This window comes from Zalophus californianus, chromosome 1, assembly GCF_009762305.2.
Source record: "Zalophus californianus isolate mZalCal1 chromosome 1, mZalCal1.pri.v2, whole genome shotgun sequence".
NCBI lineage: Eukaryota > Metazoa > Chordata > Mammalia > Carnivora > Otariidae > Zalophus > Zalophus californianus.
The window spans coordinates 3,544,371-3,568,861 of record NC_045595.1 but is presented as its reverse complement, the minus strand read 5'-3'; the positions used below and the strand labels follow the sequence as shown (position 1 = coordinate 3,568,861).

General features: G+C 55.1%; 1 protein-coding gene across 6 annotated transcripts; it reads left to right on the top strand.

The window, feature by feature from the left end:
* Positions 1–3,159: 3,159 nt before the first annotated feature.
* On the top strand, positions 3,160–24,491 carry PLIN3 (perilipin 3). 6 transcript variants are annotated; one of them, XM_027586025.2, is made up of 8 exons: positions 3,160–3,229; positions 5,652–5,732; positions 9,560–9,758; positions 9,932–10,014; positions 14,205–14,490; positions 19,531–19,730; positions 21,316–21,441; positions 23,636–24,490. In XM_027586025.2, exons 2-8 carry the CDS (start codon positions 5,670–5,672, stop codon positions 23,975–23,977), a joined length of 1,299 nt encoding a protein of 432 aa, XP_027441826.1. In that variant the 5' UTR covers positions 3,160–3,229; positions 5,652–5,669; the 3' UTR covers positions 23,978–24,490. The 6 variants fall into 6 exon arrangements, with proteins under 6 accessions (XP_027441826.1, XP_027441825.1, XP_027441824.1 ...); XM_027586024.2 differs by having other exon boundaries at positions 23,633–24,490; XM_027586023.2 differs by lacking the exons at positions 3,160–3,229; positions 5,652–5,732 and adding an exon at positions 7,243–7,410.

Below are 24,491 nucleotides of genomic sequence, written 5' to 3'. Positions count from 1 at the left end.
CACTGGGTCCTCATTGCCTGGCTCACAATATTAGGAGATACTTGATAAATGGATGGATGGTTGGAAGGAGGTAAGGGTCAGAGGGTAGATGTGGAGGGGTGGGTACGGGCACCTGGGTCAGGAGACCAATCTGGGAGCAGCAGCGCCCCCTTGTGGCACAATGCTGGTCTGTCTCTCCTTCCCCTCGGCTCAGTGGGAAAGAACTGGGGAGTTTTCAGAGCCCTTCCACTGGAAAGTGTGGAATGGAGGAGGAGGAGAGAGGAGGAAGAGAAAGGGGAGGTGGGGAGGAAGAGGCACAGAGGGGGAAGGAGGAGAGAGGGAGAAGAGGCAGGGTGAGGAGGAGGGGGGTGCATTGAGATCTCAAACAAACTCAGGCTGGCTATTTCTGGCTGTGCGACCTGGGGCACGTTAATCACCTCTGTAATCCTCAGCTTCCTCATCCAGAAAACGGGGAAAATAAAAATGAGGCCTCTGAATCATGTAACAAAATAGCTCAGAAAACAATATGTTTCTTACATGCCATGCTGGGAATCCTGGACAGGTGTTGCCCTCAGGGAGCCCACCAAGGCTGGGAGGTGACAGTTTTCCAGGGGACACGGCTGGGGCAGAAAAAGGGATCTGAGTTTGGAGGTAGAATTGTCAGAGTTAGCAAAAAGAAAAACAAGAAAAGTTAAAAGGATCCCCAGCTCAATTTGAATTTCAGGTCAACAAGGAATAATTTTTGAATGTAAGTATATCCCGGACATCGCATGGGGTATACTTATAACCCCCCAATGTATTCCCTGTTGATCTGAAATTCAAATTGAAGTGGGCATCCTCTATTTAGTCTGGCAGCCTTCACCTTGGGAGAGACTGAGGAGGTAGGCAGGAAGACTTCCAGGAGCAGGCGGCAGTGGTGCTGAAAAGGAAGGGCTAAGGGCCGGTGGGGCAATGCCCTTTCCCCTCTCCCACCATGTGCACATGTGCAATGGCAAACGCCCTTGATTGCACTCACAGGGAGCTGGAGGTGGGGGTTGAGTGCCACACGAGGAAAGATGGTGAGTATGGCTGTTCTTCTTTTGTTGAAAAGATGTGGGGCAAAATCACCAGGACTTTATTTTGCAGATCAGAATTGAGTTACATCTCCTTGACCAGGAATGTTTTGGCCACATCCCAGCACTGAAGGCCACTCAGAAACTCAAGGCTACCAGACATTTCTCCCAGTGACTTTGGAGCTGTGTGACCTTGGACAACTCACTTAACCTCTCTGAGCTCTATACATCCAAGAACTCACTCCACTCCAGCCACATCAACTTCCTGGCTGCATCTCCAACTTACTAGGCATGGTCTGCCTCCGGGCCTTTGAATGTGCTGTTTCCCCAGATCTCTAAGTGGCTCTCTCCTCTCCTCCCTCACTTTTGCTTTTAGATGCCAATCCGGGAGGCCTCCCTTGACCACCCCATTTTTTGTGGGTGTCCCACAAAAAAAATCACACCCCACATTCTCCATCCTAGTCCTTCGCTTTTCTCAGGAACCTGACGCATTATGCGTTTCACTCATTTCTCTTGTTTATTGTCTGTCTCTGCCACTGACGGTGAGCACCACAAGGCTGGGATCTGTTCTACTCACTGCTGTGTTCCCAGCACAGCAGCTCAGTAAAAATTGCTGAATGAGTGAGTAGGAAAATGAATGCGTGAGTAGGAAAAAAGGCCAACAGCAAGTGTGAAATCTTTTAAAGATTTATTTATTTGACAGAGAGAGACACAGCGAGAGAGGGAACACAAGCAGGGGGAGCGGGAGAGGTTCGAGAAGCAGGCTTCCCGCGGAGCGGGGAGCCCGATGCGGGGCTCGATCCCAGGACTCTGGGATCATGACCTGAGCTGAAGGCAGACGCTTAACTGACTGAGCCACCCAGGCGCCCCGCAAATGTGTAATTTTTTAACTGTTACAGCTAATTGCTTTAATCCTTTTGGCGCCTCAGACTCACTTGAGAATCTGAGTAGCTGCATGTGGTTGCTTAGATGTAAATATTCAGTTTCTTGATGTGCAAAAGCCCTGTGGTGCCACTGGCCACCGTACTAAATGGCGCAGAATTCTAGAGCATCCCCAGCATCTCAGGAAGCTCTACTGCATGGTGCTACTGTAGCCACTGTCCAAAAAATGCACTTAGTCACAGACACCAGCTTTTCTTCCATGTTCTTTCCAGAGGTTCCAGAGGCCCCGCCCCGCCCCACCCCCACATAATTTAGCAGAAGTGGCACACTGGTGGCTCCTGAGCCGAATATGGCCCCGGTTGGGTTTTATTCGGCCCAACGGTTTTCTAAAAGGCAGGACACTTTCTTTAGTCTAGAATCCCCATGGATATGGGAATCTCTGGGTGGGTCTTCCACAGAGCAACACTCTGCCATGCCACCAACACTTTGGAGGAGGCATTTACTTCCTTTTGGCCCCTGGGGCCATCTGAGTTTGGGACTTTGTTTTATAGACCAAGAGGACAAAGGATGGGGGGAGGGGTAATCCAAGTGGTGTGCTGCTTCAGGAAGGGGTTGATCCAGGAGTCCTAGATCCGGGAGTTGATCCCCGCACTGCCCTAGGCCGACCGTCTCTGGGCCTCAGTTTTCTCATCTGTAAAATGGGAATGATAAAACAACAGTTTTGGGAGGATTAAATGGTGCCATGCAGGTCAGGGTGGGAGGAAAGCACTCCATATCTGTTCACCGCTGTGGTGAAGGCTGCTCATATTGCTGGGTCGAGCTTGGCTGCATAACCTTCCCGCCCAGGGTTGGGGCGTGGCTCCTGACGTGCTGGGGGCTCCAGAAAACAATATGTTTTTCACATGCCACGATCTTACAGGCAACGATCTCTGAGTTCTCACCGTCCCTGGAGAAAAGGGGGACCGGTGGACCTCAGAACTCGGATAGCACCTCCCTGGGCCGAGTTCATAGGATCCCTAGGTCGGGAGGGGGTGCCCTTGGCTGGCTCAGGCATCTTACGGGATCCCCCGACGTCGGGGACCGCGCGGCCCTCACGCGCCGCCCGCAAAAGTGTGGCCCTTCCCGGACTTCACTCGTGGCTCCAACGTCCCTGACCGAGCGGGGGCGTGGCCCGGCGGCGGCCAGCCTCCCGATACGATTGGTCCTCCGGTCCGTCATTCCCGAGCGCCCGCCCCCCGACAATAAAAGCCTCCCCAGGGCCGGCCCGAGACGGTTTCGGAACTGGCCGTCGAGACCCGCACGTCTCGTTGACCGCGGTGAGAGGAGAGGGCCCGATTGAGGTGGGGGGGCGGGGTCCGCCGAGTCCCTGGGTGTCCCAAGGCAGGAGGAAGCGGAGAGAACCTTCCTGGGGGTTCTTGTGCTCTCTGCGGCCTGGGGAAGGGTCTCCAGCTTGGGCTGAACTTTCCTGTCTTCGCCCTCTGCCCGCTCGAAAAAGACAAAACAAAACCCGATTTCTGGAGCAGAGTCAAACTTTCAAACTCTCTCCTTTCAATTCCTGATACATTCGTTGGGGGGAGGCGCGTGAAAGAGCCCCCCTATAGGTGGCAATATCAAGAAGGTGGTAAATTCCCCCTCCTAAAAGTGTGCTTGCTTTGCAAACGCAGTTTGGAGGCGAGCCGCAGCCTATCCTGCACAGGAAATCGACCCTCTCTGGGTCCTCAGAGAGCCCAATCAGGGGGCTTTATGCCTAGCGAGGACCCCCCCCCCCCCCCCCGCCCTCGGCAAATGGGTTTGCCGCCCGGGGGCTTAGCTCCTCCCCCTCCCCCGCCCGAGTGTCTCCCAGCTGAGTGTGGAGAATTCGCGGGCGGACCCCGCCCTCTTCCTTTAGGTGGGTGTGGCCAGCGGATTGCTCAAGGCGGCTGGGAAGGCCTGTCCCTTATCTGAGTCCTGGGGACCTTTGTCAGGATCGCGCCGGAACTGCCAGGCCTGGGACCTTGGTCTCTGGGAGCTTTGGAAGTTGTATCTTAGCATGCCCTGGCTGCAGCTGGACGTCTACAACCGGTTCCAGCTAGCTCTCGTTCTGGCCGCTACAGCTTGCAGACCCCAAGGACTTCAATGGGGTGCTGACATCTGCAGTGGCAGCCCTTGGTTAAACCTGCTTTAGGAGGGACTGATGGGCAAAGGGGATGGGAGAATGGGCCTCCAAGATGCCCAGGTGAGCTCAGGCTCCAGGGAGGGTGAGGGGAATAACTGGACTGATGATCACCCGGGCCGGGGTGTGCCTCCTCCCTCCATTTCCCAGTTTGGGGACCTTAGTACCAAGCAGAAGCACATTCCTGGCTGGCTTCACCCGTGTGTGAAATGGTTCTGTTTATTGAGCACCCACTATGTGCAAGGCACTGAGCTCAGCGCGCCATGTCGCTCTGCCAATCTGTAGGGACTCTGAGCTAGGAATGGTTATCCCCATTTTACAGATGGGGCAAGCAAGGCTCTGAGAGGGTGCTGTTTAAGCTCCCACTGCTAGTGAGTTGCCAAGCTGGGATTAGAGCCGCTTTGGACTCTAGCACTGGTGCTCTCAAAGCTGCAGTTCGCTGGGCTCTGCTTGGGGGACGGGGCCCCCTTCCTCTAGAAGGAAATGTTCAGAATCAAGGTCAGGGGTTCACAACAGGTTCACCCCAGAATTACCAGGGGAACCAGCCCTGAGGGCAGGTTCTACCTTTAACTCCTTTGTACAGGTGAGGGGACTGAGGCCAGGGAAGAGGTGGCTCTTTGCCCAACACTGTACAGCATGGGCGGAGTCTAGTCTGTTGACAGTTTACCCACCTCCTCCCACCTGGCCAGGAAAACGGAGCGCACCTATGGTGGCTCCCATTGTACCTTATGAACGTGTGCCTGAGCCTCACCTGGGAGCCTCCCTTGCCTGCCCTCCCTCCTGAGTCTGACTCGATTGGTCTGCGGTAAGGCCAGGCATGGTCTCCCTGGCGTGCGTGGTTTTTGGGGTGTTTTGTTTTTAATGCTTAACCTTTTTTTCTTTTTGAACTGATAATATTATCTGCCTGGCTCAAAAGTCAGAGACCTGCCCCGTCTACCTGACCTTCCCTGAAAGGTGGCCACTGTTAACGGTTTCCTGTGTCTCAAAGATCCTGTGCAAACGGAGCACAAATGTTCACCCCGTGCACGCTATTCGTCTCGGAGTAGCCTGGTCCAGCCAGTGACGCGTAGGTCTCTACTCTGTGGCCACTGCCCTGGGCTGGGTCCTTGTTTCTCTGGGTCCCTCCTGCTGGGGAACCAGGGTGTTTCCACACTCTTGTTGTGGCCAACGCAGGGGCACACACCTCTGCCCACGTGGCAGTACAGGTGTGGGACCATCCCCTCAAGATTTCCGGGTCACAGGGATGATGACTCTTGAAAGTAGGTAGCCACTGGCAAATGTCCGCAGAGGTGTCGTGCTGCAGGTGTCTCCCCGAAGCATTGGCCAAGTGGAGCCCTTGGAGTTGGCCCTAGAGGTGTGGCCCTGATCACCTGAGAGCTGGTTAGAGATGCAGACTCCCCGCCCCACCCGGCCCTGCCGAATCAGCTCGGGCCGCTGCACGGGGCCCACAGGTGCTTGTGAATCATTGAGAGGCGGGGCTCCAAGAAGCAGGGTGAGGGGTCAGAGGGCAGCTGTGAACGTGCACTTCCTCCTGGAAGGAGGCACAGGGCACACTGTACCCTGACTAGCCCGTCTGTCCACCACAGTGCCTGCTTCGAAGAAACATGTCTACCAACGGGACAGAAGCCACCTCCAGCACCCAGGCGACAGAAGAACCGGTCCAGCAGGTAAGAGAGGGCTGGGACCCGTGGGGTGAGGGGCAACCCTCCCCCAAACTTTGGGGAGGGGCAACCGATCTCTTTCTGCAGCTGATGTAGAGCCCTCACGCAGACCCCGGACAGGTGGGGGTGGGGGCAGAACTGGGAATCCCTGGAGGCTCTGGGGAGATCCGGGGTCCTCTCTGAAACTGCCTGCCTCCCCCTCCCCCACCGCTGTCCTGTCTGCAGGTGCTTTGGAGGGTCATCCTAGGAAGTCAGCCCCCATTTCGTCTCTCCCTTCCCAACTTTGCTTCCGTAACAACTATATGTAGTTCATAAACAACTCTATTAACATATCATTTACATATGATAAGATGCACCCTTGGGAAGGATGCTGCCCAGTGGTTTTTAGTCAACGACCCAAGTTCTGCAGCCATCAGCACCATACAGGGTTAGGACATGTTTCATCCCCCCAGAGAGACCCCGCCCCATTAGTACTCCTTCCTCATTCCTCGGCCCCCCCTCCTCCGCCCCCAGCAACTGCTCATCGGCTGTCTGTCTCTGTGGATTTGCCTGTTCTGGACATTTCAAATGGAGTCCTAACCACTCAAGAGCCATTTGTGTCTGGCTTCTCTCGTTGAGCATCATGATTTGGGGGTTTATCTGCTTTGTAGTGGGTGTCAGTGCTTCATTCCTTTCTTAAAATTATGGTAAAATAACACATAACAAAAAAAGTACTATTTTCGGGGCACCTGGGTGGCTCAGTTGTGAAGCGTCTGCCTTCGGCTCAGGTCATGATCCCAGGGTCCTGGGAGCGAGCCCCGCATCGGGCTCCCTGCTCAGTGGGAGGCCTGCTTCTCCCTCTCCCAATCCCCTTGCTTGTGTTTCCTCTCTCGCTGTGTGTCTCTCTCTGTCAAATAAGTAAAATCTTTAAAAAAGATACTATTTTCAGTGTTCAGTGGCATTCAGTACATTCATGATGTATGAACACCACCACCATCGAATTCCAGAAGCTTCTCATCACCCCAGATGGGAACCCCATCTCCATTACCATTTAGTCTCATTCCCTCCTCCCCCCAGTCCCTGGCACCCACTAATGTGCTTTCTGTATGAATTTACCTCTCCTGGACGTTTCATGTAAGTAGAAACATAAAATCATTTTTACGAAAGTAGAACCTTTCACGTTAGGTCCCTCATAAGTGAGATCCTACAGGATTTGTCTCTTTGGGCCTGGCTTCTGTTACTGAGCACACTGTCCTCAAGGTCCACCCACATCAGGGCAGGTGTCAGGATGTCCTTTGTAAGGCCGGCTAGGAGTCCGTTATCTGGATGGACCCCGCTGTGTTCATCTGTTTATCCATCGACTGATATTCGGGCCGTTCCCACCGTTTGGCCATTGTGAATAATGCTGCTTTGAACATGAGTGTCCAAGGGTCTCCTTGAGATTCTGTTTTCATCTCTTTTTTTTTTTTTTTAAGATTTTATTTATTTGACAGAGCGAGCAAGAGAGCACGAGCAGGGGGAGCGGCAGAGGGAGAGGGAGAAGCAGGCTCCCCGCTGAGCAGGGAGCCCAATGCGGGACTCGATCCCAGGACCCTGGGACCATGACCTGAGCCGAAGGCAGACACTTAACGAGCTGAGCCACCCAGGCGCCCTGCTTTCAATCCTTTTGTCTGTATATGCAGACGTGAAATTGGGGACTCATGGGGTAATTTCTATTTGTATTTCTTTGTAATTCACCACGCTGTTTCCCACAATGGCTGTGCCCTTTGAGGTTCCCTCCCACAAGGCCCAAGAGTTCCGACGTCTGCCCATTCTCAACATCATTTGTTAATTTGTTTCATTTTGATAGTAGCCACACTCACCTGTGTTAGGTGGTATCTCGTTGCGTTGGCGTATTTCCCTACTGATCCGTGATGCTGAGCATCTTCCATTTACCTGTTGACCGTTTAGAGGCTATAATTTTTTTTCTAACTAAACTCTGTGCCCAACGTGGGGCTCAAACTCAGGACCCTGAGATCAAGAGTCGCATGCTCTACTGAGTGAGCCCAGCCGGGTGCCCTGAGGCTATGAATTTTTAAAAACATACTTTGTACCACATTTTCTTTAATCCTCTCACCAAGCGATGGACATCTGGGCTGTTTCCACTTCTTGGCCATTCAGAATGAGGCTGCCATGAACATTCACTTTACTTCTTGCGTGGACGTGTGTTTCCTGTCCTGGGTTAAATTCCTAAAAGTGGAGTTGCTGGATTGCAGGGGAGACTTGGGATTAACTCCCGAAGAGGCCTTGGGGTAAACCCTGGAGGCAGATGGGCGGAGTCTGAAGCCCAGCTTTGCCACTTGGCTGGGTTTGTGACTTGTCACTTACTCTTTCCATGCCTCAGTTAACTCTTTCATAAAATGGATGAGTGCTCCCCACCTCCAGGACTGACGATTAAGTGAGTTCACACACAAGTTCTCCACACAGGCCCTGTGAGTTGAGTCTTGCTGGCCCCTTCATAGGAGTGATCTCTGTGACTCCTGCTGGACAGGAATGAGTCCCCATGTGATGGGTGGGGAAACTGAGCCTCAGAAGGGTTGTCTCGATGACTCTATTCCGCTCTGACAGGGTAAATGAATGGGGGTGGCTGTGTAACAATAAAACTTTATTTACAAAACCAGCCAGCAGTGGAATATTAGCCACATAAAGGAATAAAGCAATGACCCCTGCCACATCGTGGTTGGTCCTTGAGGATGTGATCCTTAGTGAAATGAGCCAGACTCAAAAGGACAAATACTGTATGAATCCACTCCCAGGAGGTCCCCAGAGGAGTCCCGTCCACAGAGACAGGAGAGGGTGGGAGCCGGGGCTGGGGCGGGGGGTGGGGAGTCCGTGCTTCACGGGGACAGAGTCTCAGTTTGGGGAGATGAGAAGGTTCTGGAGACGGAGGGTGGGTGTGATTGCAGGACAGTGTGAGTGTGCTTCATGGCTCTGAGCTGTGCACTTGAAATGGTTAAGATGGTAAGTTTTATGTGTCTTGTTTTATAAAGATTTTATTTTTGAGAGAGAACAAGCACGAGCAGGGGGAGGGTCAGAGGGAGAAGCAGACTCCCCACTGAGCAGGGAGCCCGATGCGGGACTTGATCCCGGGACCCTGGGATCATGACCCGAGGCAAAGGCAGACACCTAACAACTGAGCCACCCAGGCACCCAGTTTTATGTCTATTTTACCACAATTAAAAAAATTAAACACTGACACGCGCTGCCCCAGGGATGGACGCTGAGCCCACGACACTCGGAGGGAACCAGACACAGAAGGCCACACGGGGTGGAGTCCACGTGTGTGACACGTCCGGAACAGACTCATCCACGGACAGGAAGGGGGCTCGTGGGGGCTGGGGGAGGGGAGAATGAGGAGTGACCTTTTTTATTTTTTTTGGAGTGATGGCTAAGTTCTAGAATTAGCCATGACCATTGCACAACCTAACGAAAAGACTAAAAACCTTGGAGTCGTGCTGCGTTGTAAAATGGTGGCATTAATGATCTGTGAACTTCTCGGTTCAGCTGTTAGGAAAAACCAGACCAGAATAAGAAAATCAGGTGTGGGCCCCGTGGGCTGTAGCTTGCAGACCCCAGTGGTAGACCCAAAGCTCTGTGAGAGTGGGGCTCTTGTCTGCCCGGCACGCAGTGGGTGTCAAGTGTACGTTCAAACAGGTGAGTGGCAGGGCTAAGATAGAGGAGGTGCCCGTGGGGCTTGTGCAACCACTTGGATGCAAGGCAAGCATGGGCTGAGCCGTTGCTTGGCCAGGAGTGAAATCGAAATTGCAGGGCACCCGAGGCCCAGACCCAGCCCACTGAGCTGCTTGTCCCCGTAGCCGAGCGTGGTGGACCGCGTGGCCAGCATGCCCCTCATCAGCTCCACCTGCAACATGGTGTCGGCAGCCTACACCTCCACCAAGGGGAGCCACCCGCACGTCAAGACCGTCTGCGACGCGGCCGAGAAGGGCGTGAAGACCCTCACCGCGGCTGCCGTCAGCGGGGCCCAGCCCATCCTCTCCAAGCTGGAACCACAGAGTGAGTGAAGCCCCGGAGAGCCCAGGACCTACCTCTTGGCTGCTCTGGGGGGGGCGGGCGGGGGGGTCTGCCCCACCCCTGGCCCTGTTCCCGCAAACCAGCACCGGCCGGCCTTCCAGGCCCCGAGGGGTGCGCACATGCTGGGACTGACTATTCCTGTCTTGCCCATGTAGTCGCATCGGCCAGCGAATATGCCCACAGGGGGCTGGACAAGCTGGAGGAGAACCTGCCCATCCTGCAGCAGCACACGGAGCAGGTAACTGAGCTCCGACATCAGGAGCCCCTGGGGGACGGGGCTCAGCGGGGGTGGGGGCCTCTGGGGGGATGGAGCCTGTGGCCCCACCCCCGCCTCCACTAGAATAGACCCATATGACAGCTTCCTCCCTGACCCCTCTTCGGTCTGTCCCCACCCCCACCTTGAATCTACTCCCCATTGGGCAGCTGGAGGAGTGATCGAAACAGCAGCCAGATCTGTCCAAAATCCCCTGGTGTCTCTCACCTTGCCTGGGGCAGAAGCCAAGGCTGTCCTTACAGCCCACGTGCCCCGATCTGGACCCACAGCCCCCCAGCCCTCATTGCCCACCTCCTCTGGCCTGCTCCAGCTCGGCCAGCCTCTGTAGTCCGTGTTGAGGAACATCAGTACCTGTGTGGACGGGACACAGGGGTAGAAACAGAGTGCCTGCTGTTGTGGGACTTTCATTCAGGGGAGGCCTGGGGAAGCAAATTCAGTGAACACGTCCATCCCAGTCCTACTCCAGGCCCTTTGCATGTGCACTTCCTTCTTCATGAAACAGACATTCAGGTCTCTGTTCAAATCCTGCCTCTTCAGAGGCCTTCCTTTCCCTCTTAAAGAAGGTCCTTCTACATCAAAAACTAATGACGTAATGTATGGTGATTAACATAACAATAAAAAATTATTAAGAAAGAAGGTCCTTCTAGCTCAGCTCTGTCCAGAACTGTCTCCAATGTCCATGTTCTTTCTCTGCACCGTCCAGTATGGAAGCTACCAGCTGTATGTGGCTACGGAGCCCTTAGAATGTGGCTGGTGTCACTGAGGAACTCAATTTACCAATTTTAAGAGCTGCACGTGGCCCGTGGCCAGCATCTCTCTAGCACACCACGACCACTTCCCTGAGCTGTGAGTCACATACCGCACAATGAGCTCATTTAAAGTCTACAACTCAATGGTTCTAGTGTAGTCACATTGTATAACCATCACCACCCGTTTTAGAACATTTCATCACCCCGAAAGAAACCCCACATCCCTTAGCTGTTAATCTCCTTCCTGCCAAACACTCCTGGCTACCACTCATCCATTTCCCATCCGTGGATGAGCCGTTCTGGACGTGTCACACATGTGGACTCACACCCCGTGTGGCCTTCTGTGTCTGGTTCCCTCCCCGAGTGTCATGGGCTTGGCGTCTGTCCCCAGGGCAGCGCGTGTGGGCGCCTGGCCCCCGTCCACAGCCGAGTGACACGCCCATGTGTGGGGGACACACTGTGTGTATCCGTTCATCTGTTGATGGACATTTTGCTGGTTCCCACTTGGCTGTTAAAATATTGCTGGACATTTGTGTACCAGTTACATTAGTTCTTTTACAACATAAAATTTATCATCTTTAACGACATCTCCAAGTGCACAGCTCAGCAGCGTGAAGCACATTCACACGGTCCTGCGACCACCCCCACCCTCTGTCTCCAGAACGTTCCATCTCCCCGCATGGAGACTCTGTCCCCATGAAGCATGGACTTCCCACCCTCTGCCCCAGCCCTGGCTCCCACCCTCTCCTCTCTGTGTGGACGGGACTCCTCTGGGGACCTGCTGGGAGTGGGGTCCTCCTGCAGGATGTGTCCTTCTGGGTCTGGCTCCTCTCGCTGAGCACGGTGTCCTCGGGGTCCCTCCACGTCGTGGCAGGTGTCAGGGTCCCTTCCTTTCTGTGGCTGACCAGTATTCCAGTGTGTGCATGGACCGTGTTTATTTATCCTTGCATCTGTAACTGGATTGCTTCCACCTTCTGGGGCTTGTGAATCATGCTGCTCTGAATGCGGGTGTCCCAGTTGTATGGGCTTGTAAGGTTCCACGCCATCTGAAGGGCTTTTTAACTGCGTGTTTGTCTTCCCGAGTGGGGTGAGGGCACAGACTGCTTGGTTGCACTGTCTGGCGCCCATCAGCTAGCCTGGCGCAGAGTAGATGCTTAATCTCCACTTTGGCCACGCGGGACACGTGGCCACGATCTTCGTATCCGGGTTTCTCTCACCAGAACTTGGTGGGCCCCGAAGGGGCAGGGGGGCAAGCCCGCCGCTGCTCCAGTTCTAGGCTCTGCCCTGAGGCACCCCCCCCCCGCTATCGGGCTCCCCCTGTTGGCCAGAGACTGCTATACACCACCTCCCCGCCCGCCGGAGGCAGGCCCCCACCACTCATGCAGGACTCAGTGCAGCCCGGGAGGAGTGTCTCCCCAGCAAAGGCCATAAACAGGCTGGGCGTTGAAGGTGGAAACTGCCCAATTCACAGAAGGCTGGAGAAGCTTCCCCGCGGAGCCACCTCCTTAGGGCCGGGCGCTTGCATTCTCTTTCTGTCCTGCTGCCGCCACACGAGGCCAACATTCCTTCTGTTTATAGAAGGGATGAGCTCGGGGTGACGCTCTACAAGGTCATCGGACAGAGCTGCTCCCAGCTCAGAGGTGCAGCTGCAGTGCTCTCTGGACTCCTGTGACCTCACCCCCGCCCCCGGCTCGCCCCAGGAGGAGGTAGTGGTCCCCGGTTCTGTGAGACGTGGTGTGGTCAGCTGGGCCAGCCCAGTGGGCACCTTTTCCCACCCCGAAGAGATGAATTCCCATGGACACGAGAGGTCTAGGTGTTCAGAAGGGTGCCACCTGAGAAGGGTGGGGATGGGGGTGGTGTGGTTTTGAACTTTCCGGAGAGCTCTACACATAGAGGGCTGCTCAGAGGCTTAGACTCAAGAACCTCAGGTGCGGATGCAGAACACCCAGTGTGTGCTGTGGCTGCTGCTCTTCCGGGATTCCAGAGCCGTTCCAGGGGTCCGCAGGTCCGGCCTTGCACCTTCTGTGCTAAATACAGTTTTCCTCGCATGTGGACACACCCACGCGTTTCCGGCCTCGAGGGCCGCTCTTTCTCTACAAGGGGCAGAGTTTTAAGGGGTTGACGTGGAGAAGGTCGGCCTGCCAGGCTAAAATATTTACTACGTGGCCCTTTTCCAGAGAAAGTTAGCAACCCTGTAACTATCTGCTAACCCAGCTTAGAGGTGGTGGAGTCGAAGTACCAGGTTAAAATCCAGGTTCTGCCCTTGACACCTGGACAGCCCTCGGACAGGCTGCTTAGCCTCCCGGCCTCACTTTCTCTTGCGTGGAATGGGTACGCTCCTTCCCCTTACGTGTTTAAAGGGCGGAAGCGGGTCCATTACCTGAAGGCTCAGAACAGCGCCTGGCTGGTCCCGAGTGTTGGTCTTTACTGTTTTAATACAAGCTTTAGGAATAAGTCCACAAGCGCGGTGACGTTTTGGGCACATACCCCCATTTGCCGTGGGGAGTTGAAGGTAGTTACTGTGTTCCATTGGGAGTTCGTGGAGACAGAATGTTTAGACACCTGCGTACATCTTCCGTGACGCTTTAGTTGTGGTCCCGGTCTCTCCTCTCAGCGCCACCGATGTTGGGGCGGGGCGTTCTCTGGGGGGGCGGAGCAGAGTCCCCTGCCCCGCCCCCTTGACGTCAGGCCCTCCCCCGGTGTGACAACCACACGTGTCCCCAGATAGTGCCCAGCATCCCCTGGGGACAGAATCACACTAGATGAGAACCACTGTCCTAAGGGACTTCGCACACGGATGGCCTCTCCGGCCAGGATTACGATTCTCAGAGCGTGATGGGGCGGTCACTGCCCAGGGGTATCTTAGTTTCTTCTGCCACACGGATAGAGCCCTTGAGCCAAGCAGTGGTCTGACTCATCACATCTGTCCGCTGGGGGCTTACCCAGGAACTTCCTGGCCCCCAGTTCCGGAAGCCAGAAGTCCCAGAGCACCGGTAGGGCTGCTTCCTCTGGAGGCCCCTGCTTCACTTGCAGACTCTGTCCTCACCTGGGCTCCCCTCTGTGTCCTAATCTCTTCTGCAAAGACCTTGTCTCTAAATAATCACATTCTGAGGTCCTGGCGATTCGGGTTCAACACACGGCAGCCCATAATACTGTAGGTAAAGAAATGGAGGCACAGAGAGGAGGAGTGAGTTGCCTGAGGCCACACAGCTGGGACCTAGCAATGCAGGATTCACCCCAGACTCCAGAGCTCGGGGTCTTCGCTGCCAGACTCTGCGTTGACCCTTCGGGGTTATCCAGGAGCTGGAACTCCTCCTTTGGGGCTTCCCGGAGGCTGGGGTGCAGGGGTGGGGGTCCCCAGGGAGAAAGGGAGGACAGAGATGCTGATGCTGGCTTGTGTTGTAGGTTCTGGCCGGCACCAAGGAGCTCGTCTCGTCCAAGGTGTCGGGGGCCCGAGAAGCTGTGTCCAGCGCCAAGGACACAGTGGCCACGCGAGTGACAGAGGCAGTTGATGTGACCCGGGGTGCCATGCAGACTGGTGTGGATGCGACCAAGTCTGTGGTGACCAGTGGCGTCCAGTCGGTCATGGGCTCCCGTGTGGGCCAGATGGTGCTGAGCGGGGTGGACACGGTGCTGGGCAAGTCGGAGGAGTGGGTAGACAATCACCTGCCCATGACGGATGCTGAGCTGGGTGAGTGCAGCCCTCGGGCCTGGGACGCCCCCCCCTCAACCCCCACCAGACCTCCCACCCCTCTCAGCCACCTAGAGTCTGCCCCTCAGTGCCATCTCAACCCTGCCACCTCCCCTCGGATCAGCCCCTGTCAACGCCCACCTGGACCAGTGCAGTGGCCTCCACCCTGGCCCCCAATATCTGGCTCCTTGAAGCCACCACTAGAGGGCTCCCGTGAGCACCTGAGTCAGGTTCTGTCCTCTGCCCACAGCCTTGGGGGCTCCCACCTCCCTCAGGGTAGAAACCCAAGTCCTCCCCGTAAACCCCCCCGCCCCCATGTACTTATCCACTTCCCCTCATTCATTCTACTCCAGCCACACTGACTCCTTGCTGATCTTGACCATGCTCCCACCCCTGGGCCTTTGCACCAGTTGCTCCCTCTACTGGCAACATTCTTCCCCTAGACATCCTTCTGGATGTCCCCTAGACACTCTTCTACCTCCAGCTCTGCTCAGATGCCACCTCCCCAGTGAAGCCTCTAAAATTGCCACCTCCCTTGTCCATACTGTGTTCTGAAACCTGCCCCTACCCCCTCCTGGCTGGGCTCTGTTTTTTGTCTCTGGCACTCATCATCAGTTCCACGAAGCGGCCTCTTCTGCCTTGGTCACTGCTGTGTCCCACATCCAGAACGGGGCCTGGCGCTCAGCAGGCGTTCGGACTCTTCTCTGCCATCCCCACCCCCAGGCACGCATTTGTCCATTCGGATGTTCCCTGAGCATCTGCTGTGTGGCCAAGTCTTGGGGACACAGCAGTGGACAGAATTCTGTCCTTGTGGAATTCACAGTATAAAGTATAAGGAAATCAGGTTAAAGGAGAGATTTCGAGGTAGAAGGATTGGGAAGATGTTTCTGAGGAGGTGACATGACCATGAATGGAGCGAGCAAGCGAGCTAGATACGTGGATGTCAGGACAGAGAGAAGTGTCGATAACAAAGGTCCTGGGGCAGGGCCTGCCTGGTGGGTTAGAGGAATAGCAAGGCAGAGCGAGCGAAGGGGAGATGGGGCGGGGAACAGGGCAGGTCGTGCAGGGCCTAGGGGACCCAGGAGAGGACTTGGACTTACCCCAGAGAGGTGGGAGTCCTGGAGGGCTGTGGGCAGAGGAAGGCGGGGCCTGACTCAAGTGCTCATGGGCGCCCTCTGGTGGCCACCGAGGGGAGGGTGGACTGGGGGTGAGGGTGGGACTGGGGACCAGGGTGGAGGGGACTGTGCTGGTCCCCGCTGGTGTTAAGGGGGCTGGTCCCGGTGGAGGCAGGAATAGACAAACAGACAGACCAGGGATGGGGCTGTTGAGACAAAGCAGCGTCATATTTGTGGTCCACAGTCATGTCCTCGTACCCGGAGCTCTTGTGACTTCCGCCACGCCGTAGTGCAGACCCTGGTGCCCACGGCAGCAAGGGCCTGTGAAGCTGCGTGTAAACTAGACACCGTGCTCCATCCAACTTTGGCCAGAGTTGGTTGGTTTGGACGAGGAGCCAGACAGTTGGGACAACTGGAAAAAACTGAGGACAGACGAGATCAGGGGTTCCCGATGGCAGCACCGTGGGCGTTCTGAGCAGGGTCATCCCCTGTGGGGGGCAGAGCAGCATCCCTGGCCCCACCCCTCGATGCCAGGAGCACCCGCAGTGCGACCAGCACAGATGTCCCCAGCCACCGCCCCGCATCCCCTCCCGGGCGAGACACCCTGCTTCTCCTGGAACTTCATGCAGAGGGAATCGTGTGGTTCCCTGGTGGCTGAGCACCTCCTCCTCATTCTCTGCCTCCTCCTTTGCCTGGGATTGGGATCGCAAAATATCAGTATTCTAAGTATCCCTTCTTTCTCTGTTAGCTGGAAAACTCTTGGAGAAAGTTCTCTGTGGCAACTTTGCTGAGCCCAGGTACAGCTTGTGGAGGAAAAGCAAGGCAGGTGGCTAGCTTTCTCCCTTTATGTATTTTGGCATCATGGGCTGGTTCACCAGCCTCCTCCACTGTCAGTAGTGGGTTTTTATGTTATAGGTGTTCGTGCATAGATTCACACGACGTATTCCAATCCTACACACTTATTTTATTGACCTTTCCCTTGTCCCGCTACTTTTGGCCGCTTGGAGACCCCCCTCGAGTTGGCTCTGAGTCTCTCTGATTCTCCCTAGGAATCCTCTGTAGAAAGTGGTTGTCCTTTGCTTTCTGGAGAAACTCCATGTCTCAGGTGGGCTGGTGATCTGAAGCCCTGAAGCGTGGGGCTTGAGCGTGGCATGTCACTTGTCCTTTGAGGGTCCAAAACCCAACCCCAAACCTCTGGAAGGAAGGGAGCTGCCCGCCCCTGGTAGGTGCTGAAGCCAGGTAGAACCAGCTGTGGGTCTCGCCTGAGCTAGGCTGGGAGGCCACTGCAGAGAACGGATCCATCTGACCAGCTCTGCTTCTGTATTTGTTCTTTGTGTCCGCCCAGTAAGGATGAAATCACTGTGCACCCCAGTGCTTGTGGTTCTGCGGAGAGTCTGTGGGGGAAGGTATGAGCTTTTGCAGCAGCGGGCAGAACTAGACATGTGCTCGGGGGCTCGGCCCACGAGAACAGCCCTCTTTCCTCCCTCCTCAGGGCTCTCCCCTTTGCCAAGGGCACTTGCCCACTCCACGGGGCCCTGCTGGCTTGCTCAGATATGCCAGGACTCTGCCAGACATCCGGGCCTAAATAACAAAGCTGCTTTCACTTCCAAGGGCAGAGCCCCGGGTTCCCGGAGGGCCATGAAGAAGTTCTGGACTGCGGCAGGGCAGGTTCTGAGCGGTGCTAGTTTGGGTCAGGCTCTGCAAACCCACCTTTGGTGGGAGAATGGAGAAGATCTGTTTTCCTCAAGGTGCAGGCTTTTATTTTGTCTGCCTCTAAGCGTCCCAAGTGTTTGTAGTTAATTTTTTTTTTAAATGTCATCGTGAAATGATTCTTCCATGATACCCTCTTCCCCAGCCGACTGTGTCTGACTACCTCCACGCCACATTTGGCCCACTGCTTGCATTTGTAAATAAAGTTTTATTGGCACACAGCCACATGCATTTGCATGCATGTTGTCTGTGAGTGTTTTTGCATTGAGGCACGGTATAACTGCCTCCAAAAACAAAAACATTGACTGACTGGCTGCATACAGAAAAAGTTCATCAGCCCCTGGGTTAAAGTATGTTCTTTCAGAATTTGTAATGTTCAAAGAACAACTGAAATCCCGATTGAAGGCTCACCTTGATTGAGCAACAGGTCAGTGACTGCCTGTGGTATTTTGGTCCTTGATTTTCCACTGTCTTTTGTTTCTGAACAGTGGCTGGCCAGAGGAGATGCAGAAATATGTGGCTGAACTAGAGCGTTCACTTATCAGTAAGTGATAAGGCTCTTCTTGCCTGACCAGGGGCACATCTGTGTTACCCTGGTCCCATGTTCCTGCTCCTTCTAGTATTTCTTTGATATACTTCTTTAAATCAGCTTTTCCAGATTCTTTTAGAAAGGTAACTTTATCACTTACTGAAAACAGGACACCGTACCATCTACTATAAATTGATAACAAAAAAATGACTAAATGTTCATTTGGGTGCCTTTCTGAGTACGAAATAGTCCAAATTTCACAATTTAGGCAGCTCTGACTGGGGTGGTCATACAGAAGGGGGAACTGAAGCTTACTGACAAAATCACTTTCGTGTAGAGCAGGGAATGGCAAACATTTTCTTAACCAGATGGTAAATATTTTTGGCTTTTTGGGTCAGACAGTCTCTGTTGCAACTAGTTAAGTCTGCTGTTAACACAGAAGCATAGACAATAGGTAAATGAATGGGTGTGACTGTGTGCCAATAAAACTATTTATAGAGACAGGTGGCATTTGGCCTGGGGGCTGCAGTTTGCGGACCTCTGCTATAGAGCATTACAAAGCCAGTGAGAGTTAGGAGGTCTGGAGTTCAATCCGTATCAGCTTATTTACTTATACCTACTACGTTAAAGTTTAAAAGGAGCAGATAAATTAGGATAAAATCATCAGGACAGGGAGTTTTCATCCTGCCCTATTGTAATGTCATGGGCTCTTTCTGGACTAGACAGTCCTGACTTTTCCTTATGTGCTGTTAAGACGGTTCTCCAGTGGCTCAGACTTCTCCCCACGTCGAGTATCATGGTTAAGAACATGGTGTCAGATGGCCTGGCTTGAAATCCTGACTTGCCACTGCCTAGCTGCGTGACCTCAGGCAAGTCATTTCACCTGCGAGTCCCTATTTCCTCTTCTGTAAAAACGGGGTGACGGTGCCTCCCTCATAGAGTTGTTGGGTTTAAAGAGAACGCACACGAAGCCCCTAGAACCTGTGAAAGATTGACCATACAATATGTGCCCGGTACTAATGGCCAGCTTTTTTCTGCAAAGGAGCAGATAGTGAATATTTCAGTGTCCAGGGGCCAAGAGGCCACAAACCACTGTAGTTTGATAGTTGTTTTTTTTTTAAAGATTTTATTTATTTATTTGACAGAGAGACAGCGAGAGAGGGAACACAAGCAGGGGGAGTGGGAGAGGGAGAAGCAGGCTTCCCGCGGAGCAGGGAGCCCCATGCGGGGCTCGGTCCCAGAATCCTAGGATCATGATCTGAGCGGAAGGCAGACGCTTAACGACTGAGCCGCCCAGGCGTCCCACCACTGTAGTTTGAAAGCAGCCGTAGGAATAGATAACCAGCGTGCGGGGCTGTGTTCAGGCGTGGTACAAAACTGGAGGCCGGGCAGATGTGGCCCTCGGGCCTTGGTTTGCGGACCCTCACGCTAGTAAAAGGCCTCTTAATCCTGGGAAGTTCGGTTCCCATCATACCCATTTCGCAGATGGGGAAAAGCAAGGCAGGGCACTCTTCCGCTCCGAGGCTTCCCGGCACGGAAAACCCCCGGGCAGCGGGGGCAAGCCCACCCCCCCCCCCCCGCCCGCGCCGGCCACGCGCCGAAGTGTGCGCCCCGGGAGCCGGAGCTGCACGCGCGCACCGCCGCATCCGGGCCTTCACGCTGCCTCTCCCGCCTTCCTCCCCGCAGCCCGCCTCGCCACGTCCCTGGAGGGCTTCGACATCGCTTCGGTGCAGCAGCAGCGGCAGGAACAGAGTTACTTCGTGCGCCTGGGCTCCCTCTCGGAGCGGCTGCGCCAGCGGGCCTATGCGCACTCGCTGGGCAAACTGCAGCTCACGCGGCAGCGGGCGCAGGAGGCCCTGGTGCAGCTGGCGCAGGCACTCAGCCTGGTGAGGCCCCGCCCCCCCAGCCCGGGGGCCCCGCCCCCCCAGCCCAGTGGCCCCTCTCCCCGGTGCACCTCTGCCCGAGCCCGCCGGCGGGGCCCCGGTCCTGGACGGCTGGGCTGCCTTTACGAGGACCCCTGACCAGCGGGCTTCAACGACAGAGGCTGTCTGCCATGTCTGCAGGCGGGAGGTCTGCGATCAGGGTGTCCGCAGGGCTGGGTCCTCCTGGGGGGGGGCCTCTCTCCCGCACGTGCAGAAGGCTGTCTTCTCCCCGCGTCCTCACGGGGCGTCCCTCAGCGCGCGTCACATTGGAGTAGGGCCGCGGCAGTGAGCTCACCGTAACTTCATTGCATCTTTAAAGACCGGATCTGCCACCACAGGCAGATCCTGAGGTCCTGGGGGTCAGGGCTCCCGCAGAGGAATCTGGGGGGACATGATTCAGCCCACGACAGGTGAGCTGGCCGGCGGAGGCTCTCCCGGCCGTCGTCTGAGGGACCGACGTGCAGCAGGAGCATGACTTGCAGAGCGTGAGCAGCGTTTTGGTGGTGGTTTTGTTTAAAGTCAGCTTTACGGAGGTGTAATTTGGGGACTACAAAAATCATCTGTTTTTAAGTATATGGTTTGAGGAGTTTTACAAACACCAACGGACATGTAACCAGCACCCCAGTCAAGAAGTGGAACGCTGCCATCACCCCAGAAAGGTCCGCCTGCCTGCGTGCAGTCACGTCCTGCCCCCCGCCCCCCCCCCCCGACGTCCTCTCCTCTAAGGAGCTGAGTTCCTATCATCTTCCTCTTTGCCTAGCTTTCTCCACGCAGTGCTCTCTCCTGTCTCTCTTTGTAAATTTTTGGTTGGGGTAAACTACATACAACATGAAATTCACCATCGTAACCATTTTCAGTGCACAGCTCAGTTAAGCACATTCACACTGTCGTGCAACGACCCCCCACCCTCCGTCTCCAGAACGTTCCATCTCCCCACATGGAGACTCTGTCCCCACGAAGCACGGACTCCCCACCCCCTGCCCCAGCCCTGGCTCCCACCCTCTCCTCTCTGTCTGTGTGGACGGGACTCCCTCTGGGGACCTTCTAGGAGGGGGGTCCTGTGGGATGTGTCCTTCTGTGTCCAGCTCCTCTCACTGAGCACAGTGTCCTCGGGGGTCCCTCCACCTCTTGGCAGGTGTCAGGGTCCCTTCTTTTTTAAGGCTGAATAACATTCCACTGGAGCACTTTTTACGACCCTGCTCATGCTCCTCCTGCTTACGTTCCATTGGCCAAAGCCAGTCCTGTGGCCCGGGCCCAGTCAAAAGGAGAACCAGACAAAATGGGAGGAGCTGCGGGAAAATTTGGCCACTTCCTTTGCACATAGCAGATGGTACATGCGCACGTTGGTGATGAAACCATAGTGGTGGAAAGCCTGTGTGAGAACAGCATTCCTCCTGCCTTCCTCGCCGTCGCGGACCATCTCATCTTGGATAGAAGGAGGACTTTGTGGGCCTCTCCTGGGACGTGAGCGGGGCTCTGCCGACCTTGGTCAGGTGCTGGAGGCAGCCTCTCTCCTGTGTCGCTCTCTCTCCTTGCTCTCCTGTTCCAGATGGAAACCGTCAAGCTAGGAGTCGATCAGAAGCTTGTGAAGGGCCAGGAGAAACTACACCAGATGTGGCTCAACTGGAACCGGAAGCAGCTCCAGGGCACAGAAGAGAACCCCGCCAAACCAGAGGTACCAGGTTGGGGCACCCGTGGGATGCTTAGCGCCCTGACTTCCCTCTCCATGCCTCTGCCGGGTGGACCTACCTGCCGGGGGTACTTTCCCCAGCCTCTCCTCCCATTCACTGCCTTTAGGACACAACAGCACCTCCAGGAAGCCCGCCTGGATTTCCTCTCTTGGGTGTGGGTATTGCTTCTAAACTGTGGGACACTTGATAGTGACACCTCTCAACCTACTAAAATTCTAAGCCATGTCTCACTTATCCGCTCCCCTATCTCGGTGTCATGAGCTCTCCATCCTCCCCTGCTTGGCTCCTGGTGACAACTTCTCACTAATGTCCTCTGGTCCCTCCCATTTGTGCCATGCATTGGCCTCTCCTGCCATGCTCTGACTTTCACTGCTTCCACCGTCGCTCACGGAGACGTTCCTTGAGTCAATACCTTACGTGACTTTCATGCCCCATCATGAACGTCCCTCGGCCTCAGGACTGACCTAGCACTATAGCTTCTCAGCTTAACTTCCTTGGGCCTTGGTTTCCCCATCTGTCAATGGGATAAAGACTTGCAGGGCTCTTCGGGCAAAGTGAGCCAAACCCGCACGCCGTGTTCCCGGCAGCAGGACTCACGGTCGCCAAAAGTGGAGACGGTCCAGGTGTCCCTTGATGGATGAACGGATCACCTGCTTAATGCAGGGTTGACTGCTTAATGGGGGTGAGGTTTCTTTGTGGGGAGTGATGGAATGTTCTGGAGATAAGAGGTAGTGGTTGCACAACCTTGTGAAGATACGAAAAACTACGGAATTGCACACTTGAAACGGGTGAATTTTCTGATCTGTGTTATACTCCTATATAAAAAAATTGAGTTGCTATGTCAAATACACATAGCACTACACAGTTGATACTTATACAGATAGCACCAATATCTCTAAATCCAAAACTGTTAGCATTCAGACCCAAACCACCTAAAACCGTCTCCCTTCCCCCCACTGCTGAGTGCGGCAACCAGATGATGCCGATGTTGACTCTGGTCGGCACCTCCCTGCCACGTTCAAGTCTAGAACGCTCTGTCATGGGTTCAGGGCCAAGTCCTGCTGCCCAGCCTGCCCTCTTCCCCTGGGGAGGGAGGTTAAGGTCCTGATTTATTACACCGCGGTCTCTCATACCACGTACGGCTTCTGCCTGGAAAGTTCTTCAGACCTTTCTTTTTTTTTTTTTAAACTTTAAAACTGGAGATGTAAAATGCAGTATCTTGTACTTAAAAAAAATGCTTTATTGAGCTATAATTCACGTACTATACAAGTCACTCATCTGTACAATTCAGTGGTTTTTAGTGTATTCACAGGGTTGTGAGACCATCAACACGATCCGTTTAGAACATTCCCACCAACCCAAAAGGAGATCTTGTCCCCATCAGTGGTAACTCCCTTTCCTCCCCAGCCCCCAGCCCCCATGAGCCCCCTTCCCGTCCGTGGATGAGCCTGTTGTGGACGTGTCACCCACGTGGACTCACGCCCCATGTGGCCTTCTGGGTCTGGTTCCCTCCCTGAGCGTCGTGGGCTCGGGGTCCGTCCCTGGGGCGCCTCGCTCCTGCTCGTGGCTGAGGGACGCACCCGCATGTTGGTGGGTCATGTGTATTTCCCCGTTTACAAAGTGATGGACATACCGGTTGTCTCCACTTTGCCTCCCGTTTGCAATGCCTTGCGAACCAGCCTTGTATGGACGTGCGTTTCCATTTCTCTTGGGTGGATTCCTAGGAGCGGAGTTGCTGGTCGTATGGCAACTCTGTAGTTGGACAGTTGGGGGGACCACCAGGCTGTCTTCCGAAGTGACTGCACCACCAGCAACGTATCAGCACTTGCCACTCCCATCTTCTTGATCTCGCTCACCCCAGTGGGTGCCTCCTCATGGGTCTGGGCTGCGTTTCCGTGACGACCAGTGAAGTCGAATCTCTTTGCATGTGCCTGTTGGCCAGCTGCTTGCCTCCTTTGGAGAAATGTCTCTGCCTCTTTTTCACTTTGGTACCTCGGTCACGTGGTTCAAAACTCAACCGTGCTGATGCCCCGAACCACCGTCCTGGATGGGCTCTCCTAGGGAGAGGTTTTCCGGAAGGTCGGTGGCAGAGGCCCCGTTTTCCGCCCCCGCCCCCCCGGCTTGCGATCCGGCCGCCCCCAAAGCGCACGGTCGTGATCGTCCGCCCCTTCTCAGCAGGTGGAGACCCAGACGCTCACCATGTTCCGGGACATCGTCCAGCAGCTGCAGAGCACCTGCACCTCGCTGGGCTCCAGCATCCAGGGGCTGCCCAGCCACGTGAAGGACCAGGTGCAGCAGGCTCGCCACCAGGTGGAGGACCTCCAAGCCACCTTTTCTGGCATCCATTCCTTCCAGGACCTGTCCAGCACGATCCTGATGCAGAGCCGAGAGCAGGTGGCCAAGGCCCGAGAGGCCCTTGACCACATGGTTGAGTACGTGGCCCAGAACACGCCCATCATGTGGCTGGTGGGACCCTTTGCCCCGGGAATCGTTGAGAAAGCCCCGGAAGAGAAGAAATAGGGACAGGCAGGAGGAGGCGCGAGGGACTTAGTCTCTCCCGGAGGGGCCAGCCCGAGCACTGGGCCCCCTCGCCCCCTTGCCTCACTTGGAACGTGCGTCCCTCCCCATGCCCCCAGCTTATCTTAGCTGCCACCTCGGGAAGCTGAAAATTGACCAGTCCCTCCCGCTCTGCGCGCTCAGAGGAAGCACATCCTGAGCCTCACCTCCTCAGTCATTAGGGGGGAGGTTTCCAGCAAAAAAAAAAAAAAAAAAAAGAAATGTTTTCCAATTTCTTTTTTCATAAAAACCAGGGACGATTTCTTATATCCCTGCCTCCTTTTCTGCATCAAGGCCCCTGGGTATTAGCCTTTAGCTAACAGACTTGGGACTTTTGGCCTCCGAAGTGGGCCTCCTGGGGGTGGGGTGGCTGCAGAGCTGCTGAGGCCCATTCTGGAGCAGAGGGGGGCTGAGGTGCCCGAGGCTTCAGTGTTGCCTTAATAAATTTTACCTGCAGCTAAGTGTGGGCTGTGTGTGT